The sequence below is a fragment of the Perognathus longimembris genome, chromosome 16 (assembly GCF_023159225.1).
Source record: "Perognathus longimembris pacificus isolate PPM17 chromosome 16, ASM2315922v1, whole genome shotgun sequence".
In the NCBI taxonomy this organism is placed as follows: Eukaryota; Metazoa; Chordata; class Mammalia; order Rodentia; family Heteromyidae; genus Perognathus; species Perognathus longimembris.
The window spans coordinates 36,153,671-36,179,951 of NC_063176.1; the positions used below are offsets into that span (position 1 = coordinate 36,153,671).

The window sequence follows — 26,281 nt, forward strand, 5'->3', positions numbered from 1 at the left end:
GCTACATAGCAAGTTTGAGGCTAGACTGGGCTTCATAAAGAAATCTTATTTAAAATAAAAACCACTTTTTGATCATAAAAGCTGGGCTGGAAATATAGCTCAGTGGCCAAGCACAGTGGTAGAGCATTTGTCTAGCATGTGTAAGATCCTGAATTCAATCCCCAATAATACTGGGGGGAAAAAAAAAGAAAGGACAGAAACTAATCTCCATCTTTCCCTAAGAAACTATAAACATCCCATTGTCGTAATTCAACACCTAGCATGATGTTTGGCATACACAAAGCAAACTGTTTTTGAACAGTAACCAGGAGATTTTTCAGTTAAGGTGCTCATTCATTATGCATTAAATATTAAAGTTGAAGACTCTGCCTTCCTGGTTTCTTTAATATTTACTGAAATTAAGACTAGGTCTTGAGCTGGGGATATGGCCTAGTGGCAAGAGTGCTTGCCTCTAATACATGAAGCCCTGGGCTCAATTCCCCAGCACCACATATACAGAAAACTGCCAGAAGTGGCGCTGTGGCTCAAGTGGCAGAGTGCTAGCCTTGAGCAAAAAGAAGCCAGGGACAGTGCTCAGGCCCTGAGTCCAAGGCCCAGGACTGGCAAAAAAAAAAAAAAAAAAAAAAAAAAAGACTAGGTCTTTCTTGTATCTGTCATTTCTTACAGAGGGGCTTCAATTATAGTCACAAAAATCCTACTGAATCCAATTGAATTGGCATGCTTTAGAAAAATTAGAGAACGAAAGAGAGGATCTCCTTTAATATGTTATTTGAAGAAATGGTTTTAAACCACCTTGGGTGTTACTTTCAAATTCAGAGCACTTTAGCCTAGCAGTTTTTCCTTATTCAGATTGTCAGTTTATCTTCCTTTCCTTCTTTATTCCAGGAACTGTCAAAGTCCCAAGTCCCATGAAACCTTGCTTGCTTTTTTTTTTGTCAGTTGTGGGGCTTAAACTCAGGGCCCGGGCACTGTCCCTGAGCGTCTTTGTGCTCAAGGTTAGTACTCTGCAACTTGAGCCACAATGCTATGCTTTTTTTTGTTTGTTTTGTTTTTGCCAGCCCTGGGGCTTGGACTCAGGGCCTGAGCACTGTCCCTGGCTTCTTTTTGCTTAAGGCTGGCACTCTGCCACTTGGGCCACAGCACCACTTCTGGCCATTTTCTATATATGTGGTGCTGGGGATTCGAACCCAGGGCTTCACGTATGGGAGGCAAGCACTCTTGCCACTAGGCCATATTCCCAGCCCCACTAGCTATGGTTTTTAAGTGGTAAATTGGAGATAAAAGTCTCACAGGGACTTTTCTGCTCAGACTGGCTTCGAACTGTGATCCTTAGATCTCAGCCTCCTGAGCATCTAGGATTATAGGTATGAGCTACTGGCACCCAGCTCCCATGAAATCTTTCTAAACAACACACACCTAGCATTAAGCTTCCAATGTGCCCACGTTATTCTAGATCCTTTGAAGTGTTAATTTATATTCTTTGTAAGATCCTTATACGCAGTGTGTTATTACTGCCATTCTGGTATGAGAAACTGAATTATACAGAGATTCTGGAATTATCAAAGATTATAAACTCTGTGATTTGAATTCAGAAAACATAAATGTGAGCCAGATACAAGTGGCTCACACCTGTATTCCTAACTACACAGGAGGCTGAGATCTGAGGTCACAGTTCAAAGCCAGGCCAGGCAGGAAAGTCTGTGGGGCTCTTTTAACCACAGAAAAAAGCCAGAAGTAACACACACTGTGGCTCAAAGTAAAAGCAATAGAGTTGAGGAACAGAAGCTCAGGTACAGCGCACACACCCTGAGTTGAAGCCCCAGGATCAACACCAAACAAAAACAAAATAAAAGAGGAAGAAGAAAAAGAGGAGGAGGAAGGGGAGGAAAACAAAAATATGCCTTGAGTCCATGGTCTTAACCACTTTTCAACTCTGCCTTTCCAAAAGGCATTTGTGAATTTTCACACCCTACACCCAACTCCATTACATAGCCTCCCTATGCCTTGCCATACTACTAAACAGGCAATCCAGAACTCTATACAAAGGTACTTCTTTACACACTTCTTCAATGTTGTGTGTTCTAACTACTTATAGATCAGTACTGCTGGGGGCTGGGAATATGGCCTAGTGGCAAGAGTGCTCGCCTCCCATACATGAAGCCCTGAGTTTGATTCCCCAGCACCACATATACAGAAAATGGCCAGAAGTGGTGCTGTGGCCCAAGTGGCAGAGTGCTAGCCTTGAGCAAAGAGAAGCCAGGGACAGTGCTCAGGCCCGGAGTCCAAGCCCCAGGACTGGCAAAAAAAAAAAAAAAAAAATCAGTACTGCTGTGTTTAGGTAAGGCTCTTCATTAACTCATGCCTCCAAGTCCTAGTCCCCTAGATGGCACAACTGGGAAGTGGCAGAACTTCTGAGGAATTTTGTGACAGGAAGCTGCCAAGTAGTTTCTGGACTGCATACTTCCAAAGGGCTCTCGATTTATTTTACTCAGTAAAAGTATACTGTGGGGGCTAGGAATATGGCCTAGAGGTAGACTGCTTGCCAAGTATACATGAAGCCCTGGGTTCAGTTCCTCAGCACCACATACACAGAAAAAGCCAGAAGTGGCGCTGTGGCTCAAGTGGTAGAGTGTTAGCTTTGAGCAAAAAGAAGCTATGGACAGAACTCAGGCCCTGAGTCCAAGCCCCAGGATTGGAAAAAGAAAAAATAACGTGTTTCAAATTAAATTTGTATAAATAAGACACTTTAACCAACCTGGCGCTTCCATCTTCACAAGCATATGCACACAATTCAATCCGTTCAGTCTTCTCTGGAACTGAAGAACTCATGATTATGGGCACTGAAACAAAGCGCTGATAGTGTTCCAACATTCTTGTGATTTTTTCTTTGCTTACTCCATGAATATTACGCCTGAAAATTCCAGGGAAGAAGAGCACATAAGAAATACTGATAATTAAGTTTCAAAAAAAGAATAGAAAAATAGTACACTTCTTTTCATATTTTTCAGTGCTGGGGACTGAACTCAGGGCTTTGCGCATGCAAGGCAAGCACTCCAGCACTGAGCATTTTATCCCCAACCCCCTTAATCATACATTTTTGTGAATGTGTGTGCTAATAGTGGAACATAAACTCTGACCTTTTACTTTTTCACTCAAGGTTGGTGCTCTACCACTTGAGCCACTGCTCCACTTCTAGCTTTTTTGGTGGTTAACTGGAGCTAAGAGTCTCACAGACTTTGCTGCCCAGGATAGCTTTAAACCACAATCCTTACATCTCAGGCCCCTGAGTAGCCAGGATTATAGGCATGAGCCACCAGCACGTGGCTGCGATTTCTAATATAATATATACCATAATAGGAGCCAAACATGAAGGCACACATCAATAATCCCAGGACCCAGGAGGCTGAGGCAGTAGCATGGCAAGTTCAAAGCTAGCCTGAGCTACAGTGTGAGACTCTGTCCAAAACTCTGTGCCCCAAAATGAATACAAAAATGGGTTTACTAAGATATGATATTACATATATATATATGTGTATGTACATATACATATATAACATGTTTCGAATATATAATTTTATGGTTTTTCATTTTAGTCATGATTTCTTTTTTCTTTTCTATTTTGTTGGTCATGGGGCTTGAACTCAGGACCTAGGCACTGTCCCTGAGCTCTTCTGCTCAAGGCTAGTGCTCTACCACTTTGAGCAACAGCTCCACTTTTGGTTATTGAATGGTTAATTGGAGATGAGTCTCACAGGGACTTTTCTGCCTGGGCTGGCTTCAAACCACAATCCTGAGATCGCAGCCTCCTGAGTAGCTAAGGTTAAAGGCGTGAGCCATGGGCGCCCAGCTAGCTATGATTTCTTAATTTACTATTTCTTTAATCATCCCATATAATCCTTATCAACTTGGGAAAAGGCAGGTTCCAACAACTTTGAGAAGATGTTCTCAAGCACTGTTTAAAAAAAAAAATCCCCTAGGAACATGACTCTCATTTCAAGACATTAATTTAGCTAGTAATAAACATCCCACTACAAAGGGTTCTATTTAAACTACTATGACAGACTAGATGTCTCAAAGTGCCTTCTTGTTAAAATAAAGCTAGATCCCAAGTAAATTTTAAAAAGGATTTCATTACATTGTAAGTGCAAACTAACAACAAAAAAGAACAAATTCCTAGCATATGATGTCTGTGGACATGCAAATAGGAAGTTTATTATTTGTGCTTTCATTCATGATGGCTTATTTGTGTGATTTATTAATGGGCTTATATTTAGCTAAAACATTACACATGGGTATCCTCAGGCCTTAAATTAAGGGTGTTTTCATTTATACAGCATCTGGATTTACATCTGTTAGCAGGTCAGCTAGGGATGCTTAATCCATCCACACCTCTGTCTTAATAAAATAACTCAGTTGCAACTTTTTAACTTCAGGTGGATTCAAGACTTTGTGTCTGAATCCCAGAACTAATATTAGTGTTTGCCTCTTGGGTGAATCTGGCTTTCATATTTACCTTTCCTCGATCTCGTCTGGTTTCTGATCACAGAAGGAGCAGAGATGGAAAATATGAAAAAAGAGGTTAAGAAACATAGACACGGACGCCAGAACAAAAAAAGTCTGTATATACCTAATCCAAGTCCCAGGAAGAGAAGAGAGTGGGACAAAAGCAAATTAATGTAAAATGCTGAGTTTTCCAGAACTGATGAAAGACACTAACCCCCGATTTCAGTAGCCAAACAAATCCTAAACAAGATATTTTTAGTAAGAAATCTATAATTAGAAACACCGTACTAAAATTGTTATTCAAAGACAAAGAGATGATACTTTAAAACAGCCTGGAAGTTTTCTTTTTTTAATTTAAGCTAACCATTTACAAAGAAACTAATGATTTGATTCACAGCTGACTTAACAGTAATGGAATTGAAGCAATAATTGTTATCTTTAATAACTGAAAATAACTTGTCAATCTAGATTATATCCAGCAAAAGTACCTTAAAAGAATGAGGGCAATAAAAAGATTTTTCAAAGCCAGGTGCTGGTGACTCACACCTGTAATCCTAGCTACTTAGGAGGCTGAGATCTGAAGATGGTGGTTCAAAGTCAGCCCATGCAGAAAAGCGCTGGTGAGACTCTTATCTCCAATAAACTCAAAGAAAAAAAAAAGCCAGAAGTGGCATTGTGGCTTAAGTGGTAGAGCGCTAGTCTTAAGTACAAAGAGGCTCAAGGACAGCACCCAGGCCCTGAGTTCAAGCCCCAGGACTGGCAAAAAAATCTTTTTTCAAACTAAAATTTAAAAATAAAGAATTTAATGAACAGACTAAGAATCACTGTAAAAAAATGGTTTTTGAGGTAAACAAACAGACAAGTAGAAATTCTCAGGATAAAGTCTATGATGTAAGGAAAATAGAAGCACAAAGCAATGATTACATGAGTAAAAACCAACACTTCTTCAGATACTGGAGTAATAACTATGTAAGTTGAAAGGGAAGTATAAGTACCATAGTTAAAATGTTTTTAGTCTAAGGAAGAAGGCTAAAAAAATAGTTTAAATTTACAAGGTAAAAAGTATAATGTAGCCACTAAGAATAAACATGATGTATTTAATTCACAAATCTGAATAGAAGGAAAAATTGAACAAGAAAATTTAGATTTGACAAAACAAGTTCCAAGATCAGGCGTAGCAGTAGAAAAGAAAAAATCAAGCTACATACTTTTCTGTGCTAAAAGAACCACCACAGTAAAGGTGAAATAAATAGAACAGTAAGAAAGATGAAAAATTACACAAATAATGAAATGACCAAGATAGAATAGAATTTTCCAAACCAGCCATACTGGTTGCAAGAGATATAGCTAAACATAAGAGTGCTGAAAGGATGAAAATAAAAGTATGGGAAAAGAAATAACATTCAAATACTAACAAAAGGAAATGGATATGGTTCTATTACTATCAAACAAATTAGATTGCACAGCAAAAACTAATGCTAAAGATAAAAAGAAATCATTATGAAAGGACAAAAGGCTCAATTAGTGATATCAAAATCCTTCTACAGAACTGGCGATGTCGCTCAAGAGTAGTGCTTAAGTAGCATGTGCCAGGCTCTAGTTTTAATCCTAGTGCCTATAAACTTCAACAATTACCCTCAGAATATATAAATGAGTATAGGCAGAATAAGGAGAAACTGACAGCATAATAAGGTTATTTAAATATACAACTCACTTATCCCTCTTCCAAATATTAATGCATCAAGACCAGAAAAATAAAAAGAGCTGTAGATGTTGAGCAACAGAATTAGTAAGAATGATTAATGGATATATTACCCCCCTAAAACTATACATTCTTATCAAGCAAACATGGAATAATTATTAAGATAGAACATTAACCAGGCCATAAAGATTTTTAAAATACAAGAAAATTTGTATCAACACAATCTAACCTACTATTCAGTTAAAAGTCTATTTTTTTAAAAGACCTTTCTGCTCAGAAATTTTAAATCATAGCTGTAAATAACCCAAGCAGAAGAATGAATTTAACCATAATGCAATTTAAAAAATAAAAGCCAGGTGCCATGGGATCTGAGGACTATGGTTCAAAGTCAGCCCAGGCAGAAAAGTTCATGAGACTTTTATCTCCAAAATTTAACCACCAAAGAGCCAGGACTGGGGCGGTAGTTCAAGTGGTAGAGTGTTAGCCTTGAGCACAAAAGCTCAGGGACAGCACCAGGCCCTGAGTTCAAGCCCCAAGACCAGCAATAAATAAATAACAGCCAAGAGAAAGCATTCTATATCAAAATTTGGAGATCAGAAAAAGTAGTGGTCAGAAAAATGGATAGCATCAAGTACACATATTAAAAGATGACCCAAACAGAATAAGCAATGCAAATAGATGTCATTAAAGGCTAAGAATATAGAAAAGAGAAGTAGAAGTGAATTAAACATATTACAACTTACAATACAGACAGATCAACTAAACCAAGAGTTACTCAAAAAGGCTTATTCAAAAGAAATCTCATTTCCAGTAAGAATAAACAAGAAAGGGACATAAATCCAAATGAACTTTGTTACAATTAAAACACTAGATGCAGTCAGTTTTTATCAAATACTCAGAAATCTAAATAAGAAAGAAAAAATAGGCTGGGCACTGTAGCTCACACCTGTAGTACTAGCTACTCAGGAGGCTGAGATCTTAGGATTGTGGTTCAAAGCCAGCCCAGCAGGAAAGTCTATGAGACTGTTATCTTCTGTTAATCACAGAAAAAGCAAGAAGTGGAGCTGTGGCTCAGGAGGTAGAGTGCTAACCTTGAGCAAAAGGAGCTCAAGGACAGTGCCTAGGCCCAGAGGTAAAGCCCCAGGGCCAGCAAAAAAGAAAAAATACTTCCCCATTAATTTTATGAATCTAAAACTATGAGACCAATGTCATGCATGCAAGTCTATCTAGTAACTCTATTATTCTGATGCAAAATTCCTCAAGGAAATATTAAAAAAACAGTATTTATCAAAAAGATAACAAAAAGTAGAGACATTCCACAGCATGGATGAGCCTTGAAACATTATTCTATTTTAGGTGAAAGTTGCCAGACATAAAAGGCCAAATACTATATGCAATGTCCAGAATAGGAAACTCAATTGAGAGAGAAAACAGATTAGTAGTTAGCTGTAATTAGGAGGACTTGGGAGTAAGTAACTACTAGCAGATATATTTTGAGGAAATGGATATGTCCTGGAATTACATAGTAGCCCTGGTCACTGTAACTCTACTAGTCAGGCAGTCCTAATATACTTAGTATTAAAATTAGTTAAAATTCATAAGATGAAACTAGCTTGATCAAAATTAAGTTACCTCTATCTTCTAAGGAAATGCAGAGGGCAAAGAAAAACACATTGCATTTCTATGCTGAGTAACTCTTTTATTTAAGTCAAGCAATCAAATAAAGAAAAAAGTATCTAATCTTGAGAAGTGGAAGGGTGAAATATCTACATACTTGCTGCCTTTTCTATCTCTACCTTTACTACCTTCCAGTATTCTAAGTCACTGGACAGTTACAGGTCCTCCCAGCACTATAACCAAATCCAACAGTCTATATTCTATTTTCAGACATGGACATATTATTAAAAGAAACTTAAAAAAAAAACTATACCACTTGACCATATAAAACAATAGGAATGTTTTTTACTCAATTTTAGAAACATTAAGCTCCCAACTTCACAAAACTGGCAGGAAGCATAAATATCATATAAAATTTAAGTGATAAGGCTGAATTCTAACTACCTTTATTTCATTCATCATTTACATAGGTAAAAATAATCTAGATGGACTTCCCGTCATTGTCATGAAGCAAACAAAAAAAGAAAGCACAATGAAAAAACATGTTAAACAAGCTTGGGTTTTACCTTGCAAGTTCCTTTGGCTTGAACTTCCACCATGTGTCTGGTTCCCGGAAAAGGACCTTATATTTATGCTTCTGAGACTAAATATGAAAAAGACATTAAAACAAACATTATGAATAGTTACTTTGTGTTACTTCTAAACTCATAGCATTAAAAATGAAAGAACCAAGCCATACCTCATACTTATAATCCTAGCTATTCAGGAGGCTGAGATCTGAGGATTAGGTTCAAAGCCAACCCAGGTGATTCTTATCTACAACTAACTAGCAAAAAGAGTAGCGTGGCTCAAATGGTAAAGCACCACCCTTGCGCAGAGACAGTGCCCACACTCTGAGTTTAAGCCCCAGGACCAGCACCAAAAACAAAACAAAAAACCTCAAAAATGACTCACAGATTCTTTCATGGATGTATTAAACTGATAAACACATACAATCTCTTTGATCCAGCAATTTAGTTCCAGAAATTTAATGCTGAAAATACTAATGGAAGAACAAAAAAGGACAGATAAATCCTCATATACACCTCAAATATACATAAGCCTGCTAAGATATACAGTTTGTTACTACTTGCAATAGCAAAAGAATACAAATAAACAAAAAAGTAAAACAGATTCTGATAGAAGGTGAGGATACCAGAGGGAGGGAAGAAGGCTAAGAAAGAGAATGAATGAGGAGAAATACATATGAAGGGTAAATATTCATTCACATGTGTGAAAGTGGAACAATGAAACCTGTTAGAATTTTTCAAAAGCTAGATGCCAGTGGCTCACACCTATAATCCTAGCTACTCAGGAGGCTGAGATCTGAGGATCAAGGTTCAAAGCCAGCCCAGGCAAGAATGTCTGTGAGACTCATCTCCAATTAACCACCATAAAACCAGAAATGGCGCTGTGGCTTAAAGTGGCAGAGCATTACCCTTGAGCTAAAGAGCTCAGGGACAGCACCCAGGCCTTGAGTTCAAGCTCCATGACTGACAAAAACAAAAAAAAAATGATTTCAAAAACAAGAGTAGATCAAAAATATATGGCATACATGTATAGAAATAACATGAAAGTTATTTATTTTCTTAGATTCAGGAGATAATTTCTTTAGCAATATATTTTTTTAAAGTAAAGAAGTAAGTTTTGGCATTTGTCACTAAAAATATTTGACTGCTACCTATTAAGCGTCAGCTTTCTACTTTTTGTAAATAACATGAAGAAATAGATTACATCTTCTTTATTCTACTTCCTGACATCTCTTACTATCTTGCTTCCTAAAAAAGGGGGAAGTGATCTCCCTTTTCTATAGGAATTGCTGTATCTACATTTTTATCCTGCAACCTAGATCCCCAGCAGTGCTAGCCAAGTGTTCCACCACTGAATCACACCCGGCCTATACCTACTTTCTCATGCATAAGAAATTAGTTTGGCACTCTGATATGCAAGTCCTTTTTATTTAGGAAGAACCAAGCAAGCAAGCAATACTGGAAAGTTTGACATTTTCAATTATCATGTAAAAAACAAGAAAGAGAAACATGCTCAATGACCAAACAACATGCTCAATGACTACTGGGAAACTTCTAAAGGCAAATAACCAACTTCAAAATGATACAAGGGCCCAGTGCTGGCAGCTCACGCCTATAATCCTAGCTACTCACTAGAGGCTGAGTTCTGAGGATCACGGTTCTAAGTCAGCCTGGACAGGGAAAGTCCATGAGATTCTTTATCTCCAATTAACCACCAGAAAACCAGAAGTGAAGCTGTGACTCAAAGTGGTAGAGTGCTAGCTTTGGGCAAAACAGCTCAAGGTCAAGACAGTGCCCAGGCCCTAAATTCAAGCACCATGACCGACAAAAAAAAAAAAAAAAAGATACAAGGACAGAAGGTACCAAAAAAGGGCCACTTTGTGTGTTCAAGACATACAAAAGGTATCAACAATCACTATAGAAGCATAAATTGCATCTCTATGTTTTAGGCATGTGTTAATGATGGAGGAATAGGGCTAGGAATATGGCCTAGTGGTAGAGCGCTCGCCTCATATGCATGAAGCCCTGGGTTCGATTCCCCAGCACCACATATATAGAAAATGGCCAGAAGTGGCACTGTGGTTCAAGTGGCAGAGTGCTAGCCTTGAGCAAAAAAAAGAAGCCAGGGACAGTGCTCAGGCCCTGAGCCCAAGGCCCAGGATTGGCAAAAAAAAAAAAAAAAAAAAAAAATTAATGATGGAGGAATAATTTTAAAATACTCAGCTAAAAGAATTTCATGGGCTGGGGATATGGCCTAGTGGCAAGAGTGCTTGCCTCATATACATGAGGCCTGGGTTCAATTCCCCAGCACCACATATATAGAAAACAGCCAGAAGTGGCGCTGTGGCTCAAGTGGCAGAGTGCTAGCCTTGAGCAAAAAGAAGCCAGGGACAGTGCTCAGGCCCTGAGTCCAAGCTCCAGGACTGGCAAAAAAAAAAAGAATTTCATTAATCAACTTATATGTATTACGTAAACATATATACATTGTATAAGTCATTCCATAATTATATAAATTATTTTATGTCAAATATAATGCTATACATTTAAGAGTCACTGATAAAACAACAGTCCCACTAGAAATCATTTGTATAGCCTGGGAACTAAGAATAGTTTCTGCACATCTTTAAAAAAGGTAGGAGACCTGATCCATTAACTACTGATAAAAATAGAGTGCTTCATTCTATGAGAATTAAGCCAGGATTCCATGGGAGGAAAAGAACACCTAACTCTGCTTTTAATAAACAAATGATGGGGGGCTGGGGATATAGCCTAGTGGCAAGAGTGCCTGCCTCGGATACACGAGGCCCTAGGTTCGATTCCCCAGCAACACATATACAGAAAACGGCCAGAAGCGGCGCTGTGGCTCAAGTGGCGGAGTGCTAGCCTTGAGCGGGAAGAAGCCAGGGACAGTGCTCAGGCCCTGAGTCCAAGCCCCAGGACTGGCCAAAAAAAATAAATAAATAAAAATAAACAAATGATGGCTAACTTCTTATATCAAAGGTAATAGCATTTTTGCTGGACCAAAAAAAAAATACCCCAAAGAGGAAAAAAATAGTGACAATAATCCAGGCAAAGGAAAAAGGGATAAGTTATTAAGAGGAAATAAATATGAGGAATTGAAGATAGTTTAGTTTATGAATTCTAAATTTCTCAGCACAGCAAAAATAAGAACTTTTTTTTTGGGGGGGGGGGCAGGCTTGGGACTCAGGGCCTGAGCACTGTCCCTGGCTTCTTTTTGCTCAAGGCTAACACTCTACCACTTGATCCTTAGTGCCGCTTCCGGCTTTTTCTGTTTATGTGGTGCTGAAGAATCAAACCCAGGGCCTCATGCATGCTAGGCAAGCACTCTACTGCTAAGCCACATTCCCAGCCCCAATTAAGAACTTATAAATATGAAAAATAACGTAGGCCACCAAATTTCAGTTCTACCATGTAAAAGCAATCTTATTTGGTAGAATCAAATGCATGCACACACACACACACACACACACACACACACACACACACATACCTTTTCTTGAAAGATAGCAAAAGGCAAAGGCAATCTCAGAATTTAACATTTGAATCTCAGAATTTAAAAATGACTAAATTCAGCTTTATGGAAAAATTCAGGATCATACAAATGATCCTATTTTTCTCATTTCAATCTAAATAGAAAACACACAGAGACAGACCAAGACTCAGAGATTCTCAAATGCTTAAGGTTCACACATCATCAACAGCCCCCAACAACTCCAATTCCACTATTAGAAATTTAAGACAACCCTTGATACAAACCAGAGCAACATATGGCTTCATTTCCCATGCCTGAAGGTTTGTATTATCTATTATTATTGGAGATACTTTCTTCTCAAATGCTTCTTTTGCTATAAATTAAAAAAAGAAAATAGGCCATTTTTAATAATAAGGATTTTCTTGATAATATCTTAATAACACTAAGTGCTATCTTGTTTTTGTAATTTGACATGAGATAGTTTTACTCCCTATGTGAAATATCACTTTCTTTGTGTGTGTTCCAGTTCTGGGACTTGAACTCAGGGCCCATGGCTTGAGCAGGGCCTAGGTACTATTTCTGAGCTTTTTCAAGGCTAGCACTCTACCACTTGAGCCACAGCTCTTTTACTGGCTTTTTGATGGTTAATTTTTGGAAATAATAACCTCATAGACTTTCCTGCCCAAGATTGCTTCAAACTGTGACCCTCAGATCTCAGCCTCCTGAGTAACTAGGATTAAAGGCATGTGCCATCAGTGCCTGGTGAAAATAACCACTTCTGAAGAAATGACTATTTAAAGTACAGTTAAATGTTGAATAGTAAATACTAAATAAATACCAAAGTTATTATAATAATCTGAAAAAAAATGTGTCATTCTAGAAGCAACACAGTGTTCTATATTAAGTTCTGGAGCAGTGAGGTACTTTAGTAGAAAAATGAAAATCCATATAAATTTGGAATTTCATTAACAGTAATGTACCAATGCTAATTTCTTATTTTTGACAAAGATTCCATCGTTATAAGAGGTTAACATCAGAAAGAAATAGGTAAAATATACACAGAAGGTCTGTACTATCTTTGTAACATTTCTCTACCTAAAAACATTCCAAAATATAGTTTAGAAACAATAAAAAACAAACATAAACATACACAATATATAATAATTTAAAGTAAAAATCAAGCCTGGCACCGTTGTCTTGTGCTTATAATCCTACTTACTCAGGAGGCTGAGATCTGAGGATCCAGATTTGAAACCACAACAGGAAAGTCTATGAGACTCCTATCCCCAATTAATCAGAAAAACAAAAAACAAAAAAAAAACTAGAAGTAGAGCTGGGAGGCTAAAGTGTTAGAGTACCAATCTTAAAAAAGCTAAGGGAAAGCACATCAGTCCCAGTACTGGCAAAAACTGATTAAAATTTTTGGCAGTGTGGGCCTGAATTGAGGGCCTCGGCGCTGTCCTTGATTATTTGCTCAAGGCAATGATCTAGCACTTTGAGCCACAGCATCACTTAGTTTTCTGGAGGCTAATTGGAGATAAACAGTCTCATGGACTTTTACTATCCAAGCTGGTTTCAAACTGTGATCCTCAGATTTCAGCCTCCTTAGAAGCTAGGATTATAGGCATGAACCACCAGATCCTAGCTAAGAAGGCATTTTAATTTTCTAACTGCCTTATGAAAAAAACGACCTCACTTATCTCTTATTATATAACAGTAGAATTAATGTTAGACATTATAGTTATTTCATATGTATGATATAATCCTAGAACTAGAGAAACCACAAATCCATGAAGTTCTATCTCTCTCAAAATATAAATAAGTAAAATTTATTTCTATACTACTGTTCCCCGAATCTAATATTTATTCTTACCACGATTCTGGTTCCATTCATGTGCCTCTCCTAGGTATTTTATATCAAACTGGTACTGTCCATTTATATAAAAATAATCATCAGTACTAAGAATGACTCCACTTGGATTATCTTCTTGCAAAGTCCTGTGAGTGATAAAGGGAATTATATTTATTAAAACTCATAAGGAGGCAGACAGAGATCAAGAGAATTGCCCAAGCAACCAGTTAGTAATGCCACATTTCAAGCAACAAACTGGTATCCCAGTAGTGGGAGATACAGGTAAGAGTCTCATGGTCCTAGTACCAGGCAAAAATACAGACCCTGTCTAATAAAATAACTAAAAGCGAAAAAAAAAGGAGGATGGGATGTGAATCAAGTGAAGAAAAAGAAAACTCTGGTTCTCCCTCCCCCTTCCCCTCCCCACCTCTAGTCTACAAAAAGCTATTTCTGTTCATTTCATAGCTCACTACCTTGAAACTATCTTTAATTTCTTCTGTCTCTCAAAGATATTTTGAGGAAAGATAGCAATAAAAAACTTTTGGGGAAATAAGGTATCAGTGAGCTGTGGCTCAAGTGATAGAATGCCAGTTACAACGTCTGCAAAAATTTAGCAAAACATTTTTTTTGTATATATCAATATAAAACGTTGGGCTAACTACACATCTCTGTAAGGCAACGGTGCCAGGCTTGATTTTTACTTTAAATTATTATATATTGTGTATGTTTATGTTTGTTTTTTATTGTTTCTAAACTATATTTTGGAATGTTTTTAGGTAGAGAAATGTTACAAAGATAGTACAGACCTTCTGTGTATATTTTACCTATTTCTTTCTGATGTTAACCTCTTATAACGATGGAATCTTTGTCAAAAATAAGAAATTAGCATTGGTACATTACTGTTAATGAAATTCCAAATTTATATGGACAGACACATACCCGTTATTCAAATTCATGCATTACACATTTTAAGAACTCAAAAACCTCATACCTTGCCAGAAAAGATTTTCCTGATCCCGGAAGCCCTCTGAGAAGAACAAGAATCAGTCCAACGTAAGATGTTGTCTTCTTTCTTACAACCTGAGAAACTGGAGTCTCTTGGACCTGATAAGCACTTGTTCCCTCTGGGTTTCTCCAGACCTTAGTTGGGGAAGCATGAGGAATAACAGAGGGTGGAAAGGTGTAGTTGACAGGTCTCCAGTGTGCAGCTGTGGTCACAACAGGAGCTACAAAGCCATGCTTTCCTTGAAAGAGGTCAAAAGCAGGAATCATTGGATTCCACATTGGTGGAGGTGGAGGAGGAGGAAGCAATAAAGGGAGAGGAGTAAGAACTGGACAGTAATTCACATCTTTCCCCTTTGGTGGAAGTTCAGGATGTTTGTGAGGCTTGAAATTGAACCCTTCAGATGGTACAAAAACATCAGAGACAGAAGTAGACTTCTGATCCCCACTAGTACCTGGTAAATCAAGCCCTGGGTTCTGCACAGGAAGGGTTGAAGGAGTCTGAGGCTCATTGACTTCCAGATCTACAGAGGGTTTAGAGAGCTGCTCATCAACACATTCAGATTCTAAACCCTCTTTCTGTCTTTGATTGAAATTGCTACACCCCACAGTAAAGTCATTTGCTGGTTTTAAAGAACTACTGAGAAGAGAATCTTCTGGGTTACCTTTCAATGAATATGTGTTATCCCTTATAAAACTTTCAGACTCATTCAAAACTGAATGTGAAGTTAATGAACTTGAACTTGATGTAGAAGTAGAATTCTCAAATTTTTCACTATTTGAATCTTTATTTTGTGTAGATGGAGTCATATTACTTGAATCTGAACTTATAAATTTACTTGGGTCATTGGAACTATGGATATCTTGCAAAGGCAAAAATGAGTATGCTTGGTCATCAGAAGAATTTAATTTCTCAAAAGCATTTTGTATTAAGGAATCCAAGTCTTCAGTCAGCTGCATGTCCAAAAATGAATCCATCTTTGAATCCTCGCTCTCTTCTTCAGGAGGGTGCTTCTCCATTGTTCCAGTGCCAGCCGTGCTTGGCTGCGTCTCAGGAACAGCCAAGCTTTGTGAAGATGATTCTTCCTTCTTGGTGTCAGTGGCAGATAACTCTAACAGACAATCCATGGCATTTTCAACTGCACAACAAGAATAATAACAACAACAAAAAATATACAACATATTGAAAAAAAGCCAGCTTCAACTTTGATAAAACCCAGGAAAAAAAAATTATACTTTGCATTGAACAGAACACAGAGAAACTAATACATATTCAAGTTGTCTCCCAGAAATAAATACTTCGCTAATATACCAAAATCTGTATTAGTGAAAAATTTCAATGATAAAGACATGCAACCTTGTTCTTTCAGACAATCAATAACAAAGCATCATCAAGTGAATATTATTGGACCAATTTACTGGATAAATGTATAAATATCTGTAATTGTAGGTATTAGGGTTATATATAATGGTCCTAAATAAAGCCAGCTGATTTATTCAGCAATGACTTACCTAATCCATGTCCTTTTGAGGATTACATATTTAAGTATGTATTATCTTCATAAGTATAATACATATATTTTCCATGCTATGAATTTCACATAATTCAAAAATAGTTATGACCATATACTATATATCACATGAATTGGAATAAAAATGTATAAGACAGTCTTTACTATGCTCAGAGGCTTTTGCATTTGAATGGAGTTTTAAAACAACAGAAGATAATTACATCATGATATAAAGTACACTTTTGATAATGTCCTAATATCTACTATAGTAGTGGACAGGACAGTAAGGAAATATTCCACACAGAGTGATATGTGAACTGGCTCTTGAAGATTAAAAACAAGGCAGGAGAAAAGGAAAAGCCAAGTTTGAAAACACAAACCTGTTTAGAGTATTAAAAAAGCAGGTGTCAGAGAGTAGGCTCACAGTGCTATGCATGGTGAGGAAGAGAAGAAGATAAACCTGAGCAGGAGACTGGGTGAAATGGAGCAGGGTCCCTCCCATGTCATACTAAGAAGTAGTAATTATATTTTCTAAGGGAACTTGAAGAGAAACTTGCACCAGTCATCACATACGGGCTAGAAGCTTTATACAAAAATGAGTGATACATCATCCTAGTAAATTAGATGAAGAACATGAAGCTCAAAAAGCACAGTAACTTGACCCAAGTCATACAGATACTAAGTGACACAGCTATGACTAGGGATCCAATTCCAGTGCTGAGCTCTTCCAGTTATCATGAACACAGGAAGCTATTGGAATTTTTACACATTTCGAGCTAAGGATGTAGCTCAGTGGTAGAGTGTCTGTTTTTGCATGGGTGAGGCCCTCAGTTTGATCCCCAGCACAGCATGGTAAGGGGATTTTAAGTATTTGAAATGTTTGCATTTTGTCTTAAGAGATAAATCTGGAAATAGCACAGCACAGGAAGTATCAGCTCTGATGAAGAGTCAGAACACCAATATTTAAGTCCCTACTTGCTGGCTATGACACTTCAAACAAGTTAGTTACCAGCCCTAAGCCTAGGTTTTTCTCATTTGTAATATGGGGATAATAAAAGTACCTACCTCATAAGTTGTTGTGGGGATTAAATGAGATAATCCATGAAAAAATGCTGTGCACAAGGACTGGCACCTAGTAAGCACCCAATTAATGTTCCCTTAAGAAGAAAAACAAAGAGGGATTGGAGGGGCAAGCCTGGCAGAGAGACCAGAGATCTTAGCAATAATACAAAGGCAAGAAGCCCTAAAAACAGACAAAAAGGGAAGAAAAGAAAGCACAAATATAAGGTATTTCTATGAAAATAAAAATTGATATAATAGAAAAATTGGAAAAGATAATCTGAAAATTAAACATGGATATAATGAAAAACAGTATAAAGTAGAACTGAAAAAAAAAGATAAAAATAAACAGGTAGTTATCATACCAACAACAAAAAGTTCCTTAAGCAGACTGGTGGGAAAAAATTACAACTATAACATGAAAACAAACAAAAAAGAAACAGAACAAACACTTTACAGAAAAATATACAAATGAAAAGTAATTTATAAAAATGTTCAACAGTCTTCTTTAAAAAATACAAACTAAGAAAAAGTACAATTTTATTTTAATCTTAATTCTATACAATGCTGAAAAGGCTGTGATGAGTTAGACAATGCTGGTGGTACTACAAATTAGCATACCTCATTGGTAGGTAACCTAGTGGTATATTTCCAAGAGTTAGGAACTACCCTTCCCCTGTGAATGCAGAAAATAAAACTGTAGGAACAAGAATTGAAAGAGCCAAAAAACAGGCTCATGCCTGTTTCATATTAGCTACTCAGAGGCTGAGATCTAAGAATCACAGCTCAAAGCCAGCCTGGGCAGCAAAGTCTGACACTTTTTATCTCCAATTAACCAGTAAGAAATTAGAAATGAAGTTATGGCTCAAGTGGTAGCTAAGAGACAGCAGCCAAGTCCTGTTCAACCCCCAGTACTAACACACACACACACACACACACACACACACACACACACACACACACAAAGAAAGGAGGGGAGGGGAGGAAGGGGAGGGAGGGAGGAAAGGAGGGAGGGAGGGAGGGAGGGAGAGGAGGGAGGGAGGGAGGGAGGGAGGGAGGGAAAGAGAAAGAGAAGGCTAATTTAACAAATGTTCTTTGCCATATTCATTTCATTAAAAAATAACTTAAGATATAAATAAGTAAACCAGGATGCAACTACTCAATGGAATTAAACAACTACTAAAATACAGATTGTAGCAACACTAAAAAATGTTTAATTATATTAAACTTAAAAAGTAAACTGAGGGCTGGGGATATAGCCTAGTGGCAAGAGTGCCTGCCTCAGATACACGAGGCCCTAGGTTCGATTCCCCAGCACCACATATACAGAAAACGGCCAGAAGCGGCGCTGTGGCTCAAGTGGCAGAGTGCTAGCCTTGAGCGGGAAGAAGCCAGTGACAGTGCTCGGGCCCTGAGTCCAAGGCCCAGGACTGGCCAAAAAAAAAAAAAAAAAAAAAAGTAAACTGAGTATGCTTTACCTGAGCTGTGAAATGGTAACCCTTTGTACAACGCCTTAATAATAATATTATAGCTTTTAAAGTAAACTTAATTATATTAACTTTAAAAAGCAAAATATAAAATGTCACTCGTGGGCTGGGGATATAGCCTAGTGGCAAGAGTGCCTGCCTCGGATACACGAGGCCCTAGGTTCGATTCCCCAGCACCACATATACAGAAAAAACGGCCAGAAGCGGCGCTGTGGCTCAAGTGGCAGAGTGCTAGCCTTGAGCAAAAAGAAGCCAGGGACAGTGCTCAGGCCCTGAGTCCAAGGCCCAGGACTGGCCAAAAAAAAAAAAAAATGTCACTCGTAATACCAAGTGTTTATAAAAGAAGTCTACAGAAAATCCTGGAAAACAGAAATAATTTCTTTGTTAGGATAATACAGTTTACTTCTAATTCACTAATTAACATAGGTAGAGCTATGTTAATATATGTATAATAAACAAGCTTTACAGACACCAAAGTTAGAAAACATAGAAGTCATTTACAAAAATCTCCAGACTAATATTTCACCTCACTACACGACATAAAGTACACTGCTGAGACCTGGGTTTCTGCATGTACATCATAACAGAATAAATGAAATATGCTCACACCACAGCTACAAAGTAACCATGTATTACCAAACCCTTCCAATCTAGAAGGGTTATGTCTTATACTTATCATAGTCAATAATAATAATGAGCATCAACATTTAATTTGCTCACTCAATTTATGCAATGACTTCCTTCAGTTGGCAAATATACTGCTAAACAAAGCACTGTAAATTCTTAATAGCCCATCCTACTAAATACAGAAACGAAGAAAGACAAAAACCCTCAATCCTCACCAAGAAAAAAGTCCTTGCCAATAAGATACATACTATCATTTTTTCATTAATGCCGATAAAATACATACTATCATTTTTTTCATTAACAAATTAGAAAACAGACTCAAAAAGGACAGTAGTGGTAGGCTGGGAATGTGGCTTAGTGGTAGAGTGCTTGCCTAGCATGCCCTTGAGTTCGATTCCTCAGCACCACATAAACAGAAAAGGCCAGAAGTGGTACTGTGGCTCAAGTGGTAGAGTGCTAGCCTTGAGCAAAAGAAGCTCAGGGGGGCTGGGGATATGGCCTAGTGGCAAGAGTGCTTGCCTCGTATACATGAGGCCCTGGGTTCAATTCCTCAGCACCACATATATACAGAAAACGACCAGAAGTGGCGCTGTGGCTCAAGTGGCAGAGTGCTAGCCTTGAGCAAAAAGAAGCCAGGGACAGTGCTCAGGCCCTGAGTCCAAGCCCCAGGACTGGCCCAAAAAAAAAGAAGCTCAGGGACAGTGCCCAGGCCCAGTTCAAGCCCCAGGACTGGCAAAAATAAAAAGGATAGTGGCAGAAACAACTCAGGTTTCTTAGCTCCAGTTCCAATGTTTTGAAACCACACCATTCACTAGGCTCCTGTTTTGTTTTATTTTATTGTTTGTGTTTTCACTCTCTGTAATCTACACTGGCTTCAATTGCCTATCTTCCTGCCTCAGCCTTTGAGTGCTACAATTACCAACACCACACTCAACCTGTATCTGATCTCCATAATTCATTATAAATATATATATATATCAACTCCTACTATAAGCCATTTGTTATTTCAGAAATCATTAATACAGCAGTAAAACAAAATAAGTCTTTAATGTCTGTCTCCATAGAGCTTACATTCTAAGACATTGGTTCTCAATCAGGTAAGATTTTATGTTGTAAGAGACAAATAACAATATATAGAAACTTTTGGTTCAGACCAGGGATGCTATTTAATCATCCTATAATGCATAGCAGAGACATTCACAGCAAAGAATTACCTGGCTCCAAATGCCAATCTAGTCTACAGAAACGAAGGAAAAAAAGAAACAAACAAATTAGAGAATATAATGTCTTTACACGCATCTTGTATCTAGATGCTGTACTTTTGTGTGCCAGTTCTGGGGCTTGAACTCAGGGCCTAGGCACTGTCCCTGAGCTTTTGTGCTCAAAGCTAGGGCTCTACCACTTGAGCCACAGCTCCACTTCCAGTTTTCTGAGTGGTTTATTGGAGGTAAGAGTCTCATGGACTTTTCTGCCCAGGCTGGCTTTGAACCATGATCCTCAGATCTCTGCCTCCTGAGTAGCTAGGATTACAAGCATGAATCACTGACACTGACCTGTTGTACATTTAAGAGCAGAAATGAAAATGTTTTACTCATCTTCAAATCCTCATAATGCCAAACATAGTACCTCATCTATAGCAAGTACTAAATTAAATGATGAAAAGAGAAATTAAGAAAGTCATATGCCTCTGTTACCGTTGATCATAGCACAACACATGAAGTCTTCTTATAAGATGCAAAGGTTGTTCAAACTAAACTTTTTCTCACCTTTGAAATCACATTCAGAAAGCATCAAATATACTACATCAGGGTCCAATTCAGAAAACATCTCTGAGATACTGGTGAAGAGTTCTTCCTGAGCACTTTTTGTCTCACACATGGAAGGAAGAGTAGTGGTTGGCTTCTCATGACTAGCAACACTGGATACGACAACTTCCTTAGAGCTTGCAGTCTTCCGCAAGGGATGGCCCCCAAGATTTTTCCTTTTCCTTGGCATTATGACTTCCAAAACTAAAATGTTTCCCTTTGTTAAAAAAAAATTTAAGACTTTTTTTGTATTGAAATCATAATTCAAAGAAAATAGTATTAAAAATCTTGCAAAATCCAGCAGTAATAGCACCTAAAATAGAAAGCAAGTAAAAACACTCAGACTACATAATTATGTTTCCATTTCTAAAACTGGGATGGCACTATTATTTAACTCTAAGAAATTATCATAGCCTTTTAGACAGCAAAGACAAAAATAGCCAATTTCTCTCTCCAAAACATTCCAGTTTTGCTAGGGTTAAACATGCTATTATAAAAAAAATATATAATAACATAACGAAATTCAGAACAGTGTGTTACCATCCCCTAATCTTCCTTCCCTCTTCATGTCATTCCAAGCACACTGCTTCAATGTCATTATTTCACTTTTGAAAAATATAAAATGACACGTACATATACAAACTAGAATATCTAATACCTACATTCAAATTTCTAACAGGCATCATAAAGTTAACATGTCTAAGACTGACCTCCTGATGACCGCTACTCTCTTCCCAGTTCTTCCCAACACAATAAATATAACTCTTTCCTTCTAATTGCTCAGGTCAAAAGTCCTGGACTCATCTAATCCAGCTATTAGGTTAATTGTGCCAGTGCAATCCCCAAAATGTATTCAGAATGTGAGTATTCCTTACCATCTCCACCACTACCACCCCATATTACCCTAGATTTAGCTATTACAACTTCTTGTCAGTTTATTTAAGCAAAGTGACTCAACTAATCCATAGGTAGATGATACCACTTCTCCACTAAACTATCCATTAACTTCTCACTCACTCAGGATCAAAGCAGGAGTCCTAAAAATGACCTATACTCCAGACCCCTGTTACCTCCATATTGCCATACCCTAATCTTCCTTCCCTTCTCATGCCATTCCAAGCACATTTAGCCTACTTTGTCTTCTCCAAACATACCAGCTAGTTCCCATCTGGGAACCTTTACATCCTGGTTCTCTCTACTGAACTCCTTCTCTACCAGGTATTTACAGAAACCTTCTTATTACCTTCTCATTATTACTCAAATATTACCCATATTAGGAAGTCAGTCCAGTAAAACCTCACACCCATTTTTCCCTACTTGAATTTTCTCCATCAATTTTATCTTCTACCATGGTTTAGATTTTCTTTTTTTTTTTTTCTTTTTTTTGGGGGGGGCCAGTCCTGGGGCTTGGACTCAGGGCCTGAGCACTGTCCCTAGCTTCTTTTTGCTCAAGGCTAGTACTCTGCCACTTGAGCCACAGCGCCACTTCTGGCCGTTTTCTGTATATGTGGTGCTGGGGAATTGAACCCAGGGCCTCATGTATACAAGGCAAGCACTCTTGCCACTAGGCCATATCCCCAGTCCCGGTTTAGATTTTCTTTTTCAATTGCCAGTCCTGGGCATGAACTCAGGGCCTGTGCACTGTCCCTGAGTTTTTCTGCTCAAGGCTACCACTCTACCACTTAAGCCAGGGCTCTACTTGCAGCTTTTTGGTGCTTCATTAGAGTTAAGAGTTTCACAGACTTTCCAGCCCTGCTAGCTTCAAACCTTCATCCTTGGATCTCAGCTTCTTTAGCAGCTAGGACTACATGTGTGAGCCACTCCATGATCTATGTTTTATTTCACTATATTTACTATCCATAATCCAAAAATGTATAAGCTACACAAAGGCTGCAACTCATACAGTCTGCTTGGTTCGTTCTGTTTGGATGGGTCTAACAAACATTTCAAACTAAACATATTCAAATTTAAATGTCTGATATTTTTGCCAAAATCTGCGCTAACCACTTGGCATGAATACCATTAAAGGTAATTTCCTATCTAGTCTTTCTGTCCCCTACAGTCTATTTTCAGCATAATCAGCCAGCATAATCTTTAACTGAATCAGGGTCTATGCTAAACTCTCAAGTGATTCTCTAGACTTAGCTAAAGTTCTTAAAATGCCCTACCTCCCTGCTAGCCCTTGATACACTCTTCTCCCAGGATATTTACACTGCTAACTTCCTCACTCCTTCAAAACTCTGGTCAAATGACAAATGCAAAGAATTCTTCCCTGATTATCCAGTCAAAAGTCAAATACTCCACTCCCTATTCAGTCCCCATTTCTTGCTAGCTAGGCACTACCCATATTGCCTTCTATATTTACCTTTTAGTTAAATTTGTGTCATAGCTCTCTCCACTTTCCAGAACTGCACTGTCAATTTGGTAGCCACCAGCCACAAGTGCCTATTTAAATTTAAATTAAACAAAATATTTTGATATATTGTTTCATATGTAAGTAGAGAATTCAGAGCAAGAAAATACTAGAGACAAAAAGGACATTACATAATAATAAAGGATCAATCTACTTAGAACACATACCAAGCCTAATGTCTATGTGCCAAACAAAAGAGCTACAAAACAGGTGATTTAAAAAAAAACAAACTGATTGGTCTGAGTGGAAAAAAATCCACCATAGTTATAAATATCAGTATCACTTGTCAATAACTTAAACAAATAAACAGAAAATCCCAAGGATACAAAACTTAACACCACCAATGATTAAGGACCTAATTAACACATATGGAACACTGCACTCAACAACAGCAGAATACACATTATTTTAAAATGCCCACAGAACAACTACCAAGATAAACCAAAATCAGAACCAATACCATTAGTTCGTGCCTATAATCCTAGCTAATCAAGAGGCTGTGATCTGAGGATCTCAGTTCAAAACCAGACCAGGTAGGAAAGTCCATGAGACTCTTTTTTTTTTTTTTTTTTTCACAGTTCTGGGCCTTGGACTCAGGGCCTGAGCACTGTCCCTGGCTTCTTCCCACTCAAGGCTAGCACTCTGCCACCTGAGCCACAGCGCCCCTTCTGGCCATTTTCCATATATGTGGTGTTGGGGAATCGAACCGAGAGCTTCATGTGTAGGAGGTAAGCGCTCTTGCCACTAGGCCATATTCCCAGCCTTCCATGAGACTCTTATCTCCAACTAACCACCAAAAAGCAAGAAGTGGAGCTATGGCTTAAGTGATAGAGTGCTATCTGTCCTTGAGCAAAAAATCTCAGGGACAGCACCAAGGTCCTGAGTTCAAGCCCTAGGACCAGAAAAATTAAAATTAAAATAACCTGTTACTTAACAAACCTTAAAAAACCTTAAAAAAATAAGAGCATACAAATTATACTCTCTAACCACACAGAAACAAACTAGAAGTCAGTAACAGGTAACAGGAAAAATGTCTAAATGTTTAGCACATAAACAATGTACTTCTAAATAATACATAGATCAAAAGCAACTTTCAGTCAGGAGCTGGTGGTTCACATCTATAACTTTAGCTGAATTTGAGCTGAAATTGAGCCAGGACCTAGTGGCTCATACCTACAATCCTAGCTGAGATGAGGATTGCAGTTCAAAGCCAGCCCAGGCAGGAGAAAGTCCATGAGACTCTTATCTCCAATTAACTACTAGAAAAGCAGAAGTAATGCTGGGCCTCTACGTGGTAGAGCTCTAGCCTTGAATGAAAAATGAGGATCTATGATTAAAGCAGACTGGGAAGACAAAACTCACCATATCACCATACTGTTATCTCCAATTAAACAACAAAAAAACAGAAATTAAGGCATGATTCAAGTGGGAGAGCACTAATTCTGAGCATAAAAGAGGACCAAGAGCAGGAGGCCTTGATTTCAGTATGGACACACTAAAAAGGCCACAATAAAAAAGCCCAGTAAAAAAGAAATCTCAAGAAAAAAAATTAAGAATATACTGAATGATATAAAAATAAATCATCAAAATCGACAGAATAAGAACTGGAGGTGTGGGTCTGGGAATATGGCCTAGTGGTAAAGTATTTGCCTCGTATAAATGAAGCCCTGGGTTCAATTCCTCAGCACCAGATACATAGAAAAAAGCCAGAAGTGGTGCTGTGGCTCAAGAGGTAGAGTGCTAGCCTTGAGCAAAAAGAAGCCAGGGACAGTGCTTACACCCTGAGTTCACGCCCCAGGACTGGCAAAAACAACAACAAAAAGAACTGGAGGTGTGGCTCAAATGGTATAATAAAAGTCATCAACAAGAAGCCAAATGAGGTCCTAAGTTCAAGCCCCAACACTAGCATAAATAAAAAAAAAAAAGTTAAATGGGGCTGGGGATATGGCCTAGTGGCAAAAGTGCCTACCTCATATACATGAGGCCCTGGGTTCGATTCCCCAGCACCACATATACAGAAAATGGCCAGAAGTGGCGCTGTGGCTCAAGTGGCAGAGTGCTAGCCTTGAGCAAAAAGAAGCCAGGGACAGTGCTCAGGCCCTGAGTCCAAGCCCTGGGACTGGCCAAAAAAAAGAAAGTTAAATGAAGATGAAAAGTCAAAACAAATTACAACCAGGCACTGGTGTCTCAAGTCTGTAATCCTAGCTACACAGAAGCTAAGATCTGAGTGAGGATCACCATTCAAAGACAGCCTAGGCAGGAAAGTCTGTTAAGAGTCTTATCTCCCATCAACAACCAAAAATGCCAGAAGTAGAGCTATAGCTCTAGTGGTAGAATGCCAAGCCTTGAACAAAAAAGCCAAGGGACAGGATCCAGACTCTGAGTTCAAGTACCAGCACTAAATGAATAAACAATTTACTTCTAATAGCAATGACATGGACATAGAAATTTAAAAGCCAATCTCATTGATAATTACTGAGGGTTTATATTAATTATAAATCTAACAGAACAAGTATAAGACTTGCATACTGAAAACTAAAACGAAACTACAAAATGGGGCTGGGGATATGGCCTAGTGGCAAGAGAGCTTGCCTCGTATACATGAGGCCCTGGGTTCGATTCCCCAGCACCACATATACAG

At 38.2% G+C, this 26,281-nt stretch overlaps 1 protein-coding gene across 11 annotated transcripts in view; it reads right to left on the bottom strand.

Moving 5' to 3' along the window:
- The window catches only part of N4bp2 (NEDD4 binding protein 2), a 65,513-nt gene that overhangs the window by 26,916 nt on the left and 12,316 nt on the right, over positions 1 to 26,281 (bottom strand). For 3 of the 11 annotated variants that reach the window (XM_048363937.1, XM_048363938.1, XM_048363936.1), the window contains 7 exons: positions 23,593 to 23,672; positions 21,189 to 21,540; positions 14,728 to 15,877; positions 13,758 to 13,882; positions 12,169 to 12,257; positions 8,389 to 8,465; positions 2,756 to 2,911 (listed from right to left, as the gene is read on the bottom strand). In XM_048363937.1, the coding sequence (XP_048219894.1) occupies positions 2,756 to 2,911; positions 8,389 to 8,465; positions 12,169 to 12,257; positions 13,758 to 13,882; positions 14,728 to 15,877; positions 21,189 to 21,417 (1,826 nt within the window). In that variant the 5' untranslated portion in view covers positions 21,418 to 21,540; positions 23,593 to 23,672. Of the gene's footprint in view, positions 1 to 2,755; positions 2,912 to 8,388; positions 8,466 to 12,168; positions 12,258 to 13,757; positions 13,883 to 14,727; positions 15,878 to 17,314; positions 17,407 to 21,188; positions 21,541 to 23,592; positions 23,864 to 26,281 lie in introns of those variants that run through there. The other 8 variants (XM_048363946.1, XM_048363943.1, XM_048363940.1 and 5 more) reach the window with 7 other exon arrangements.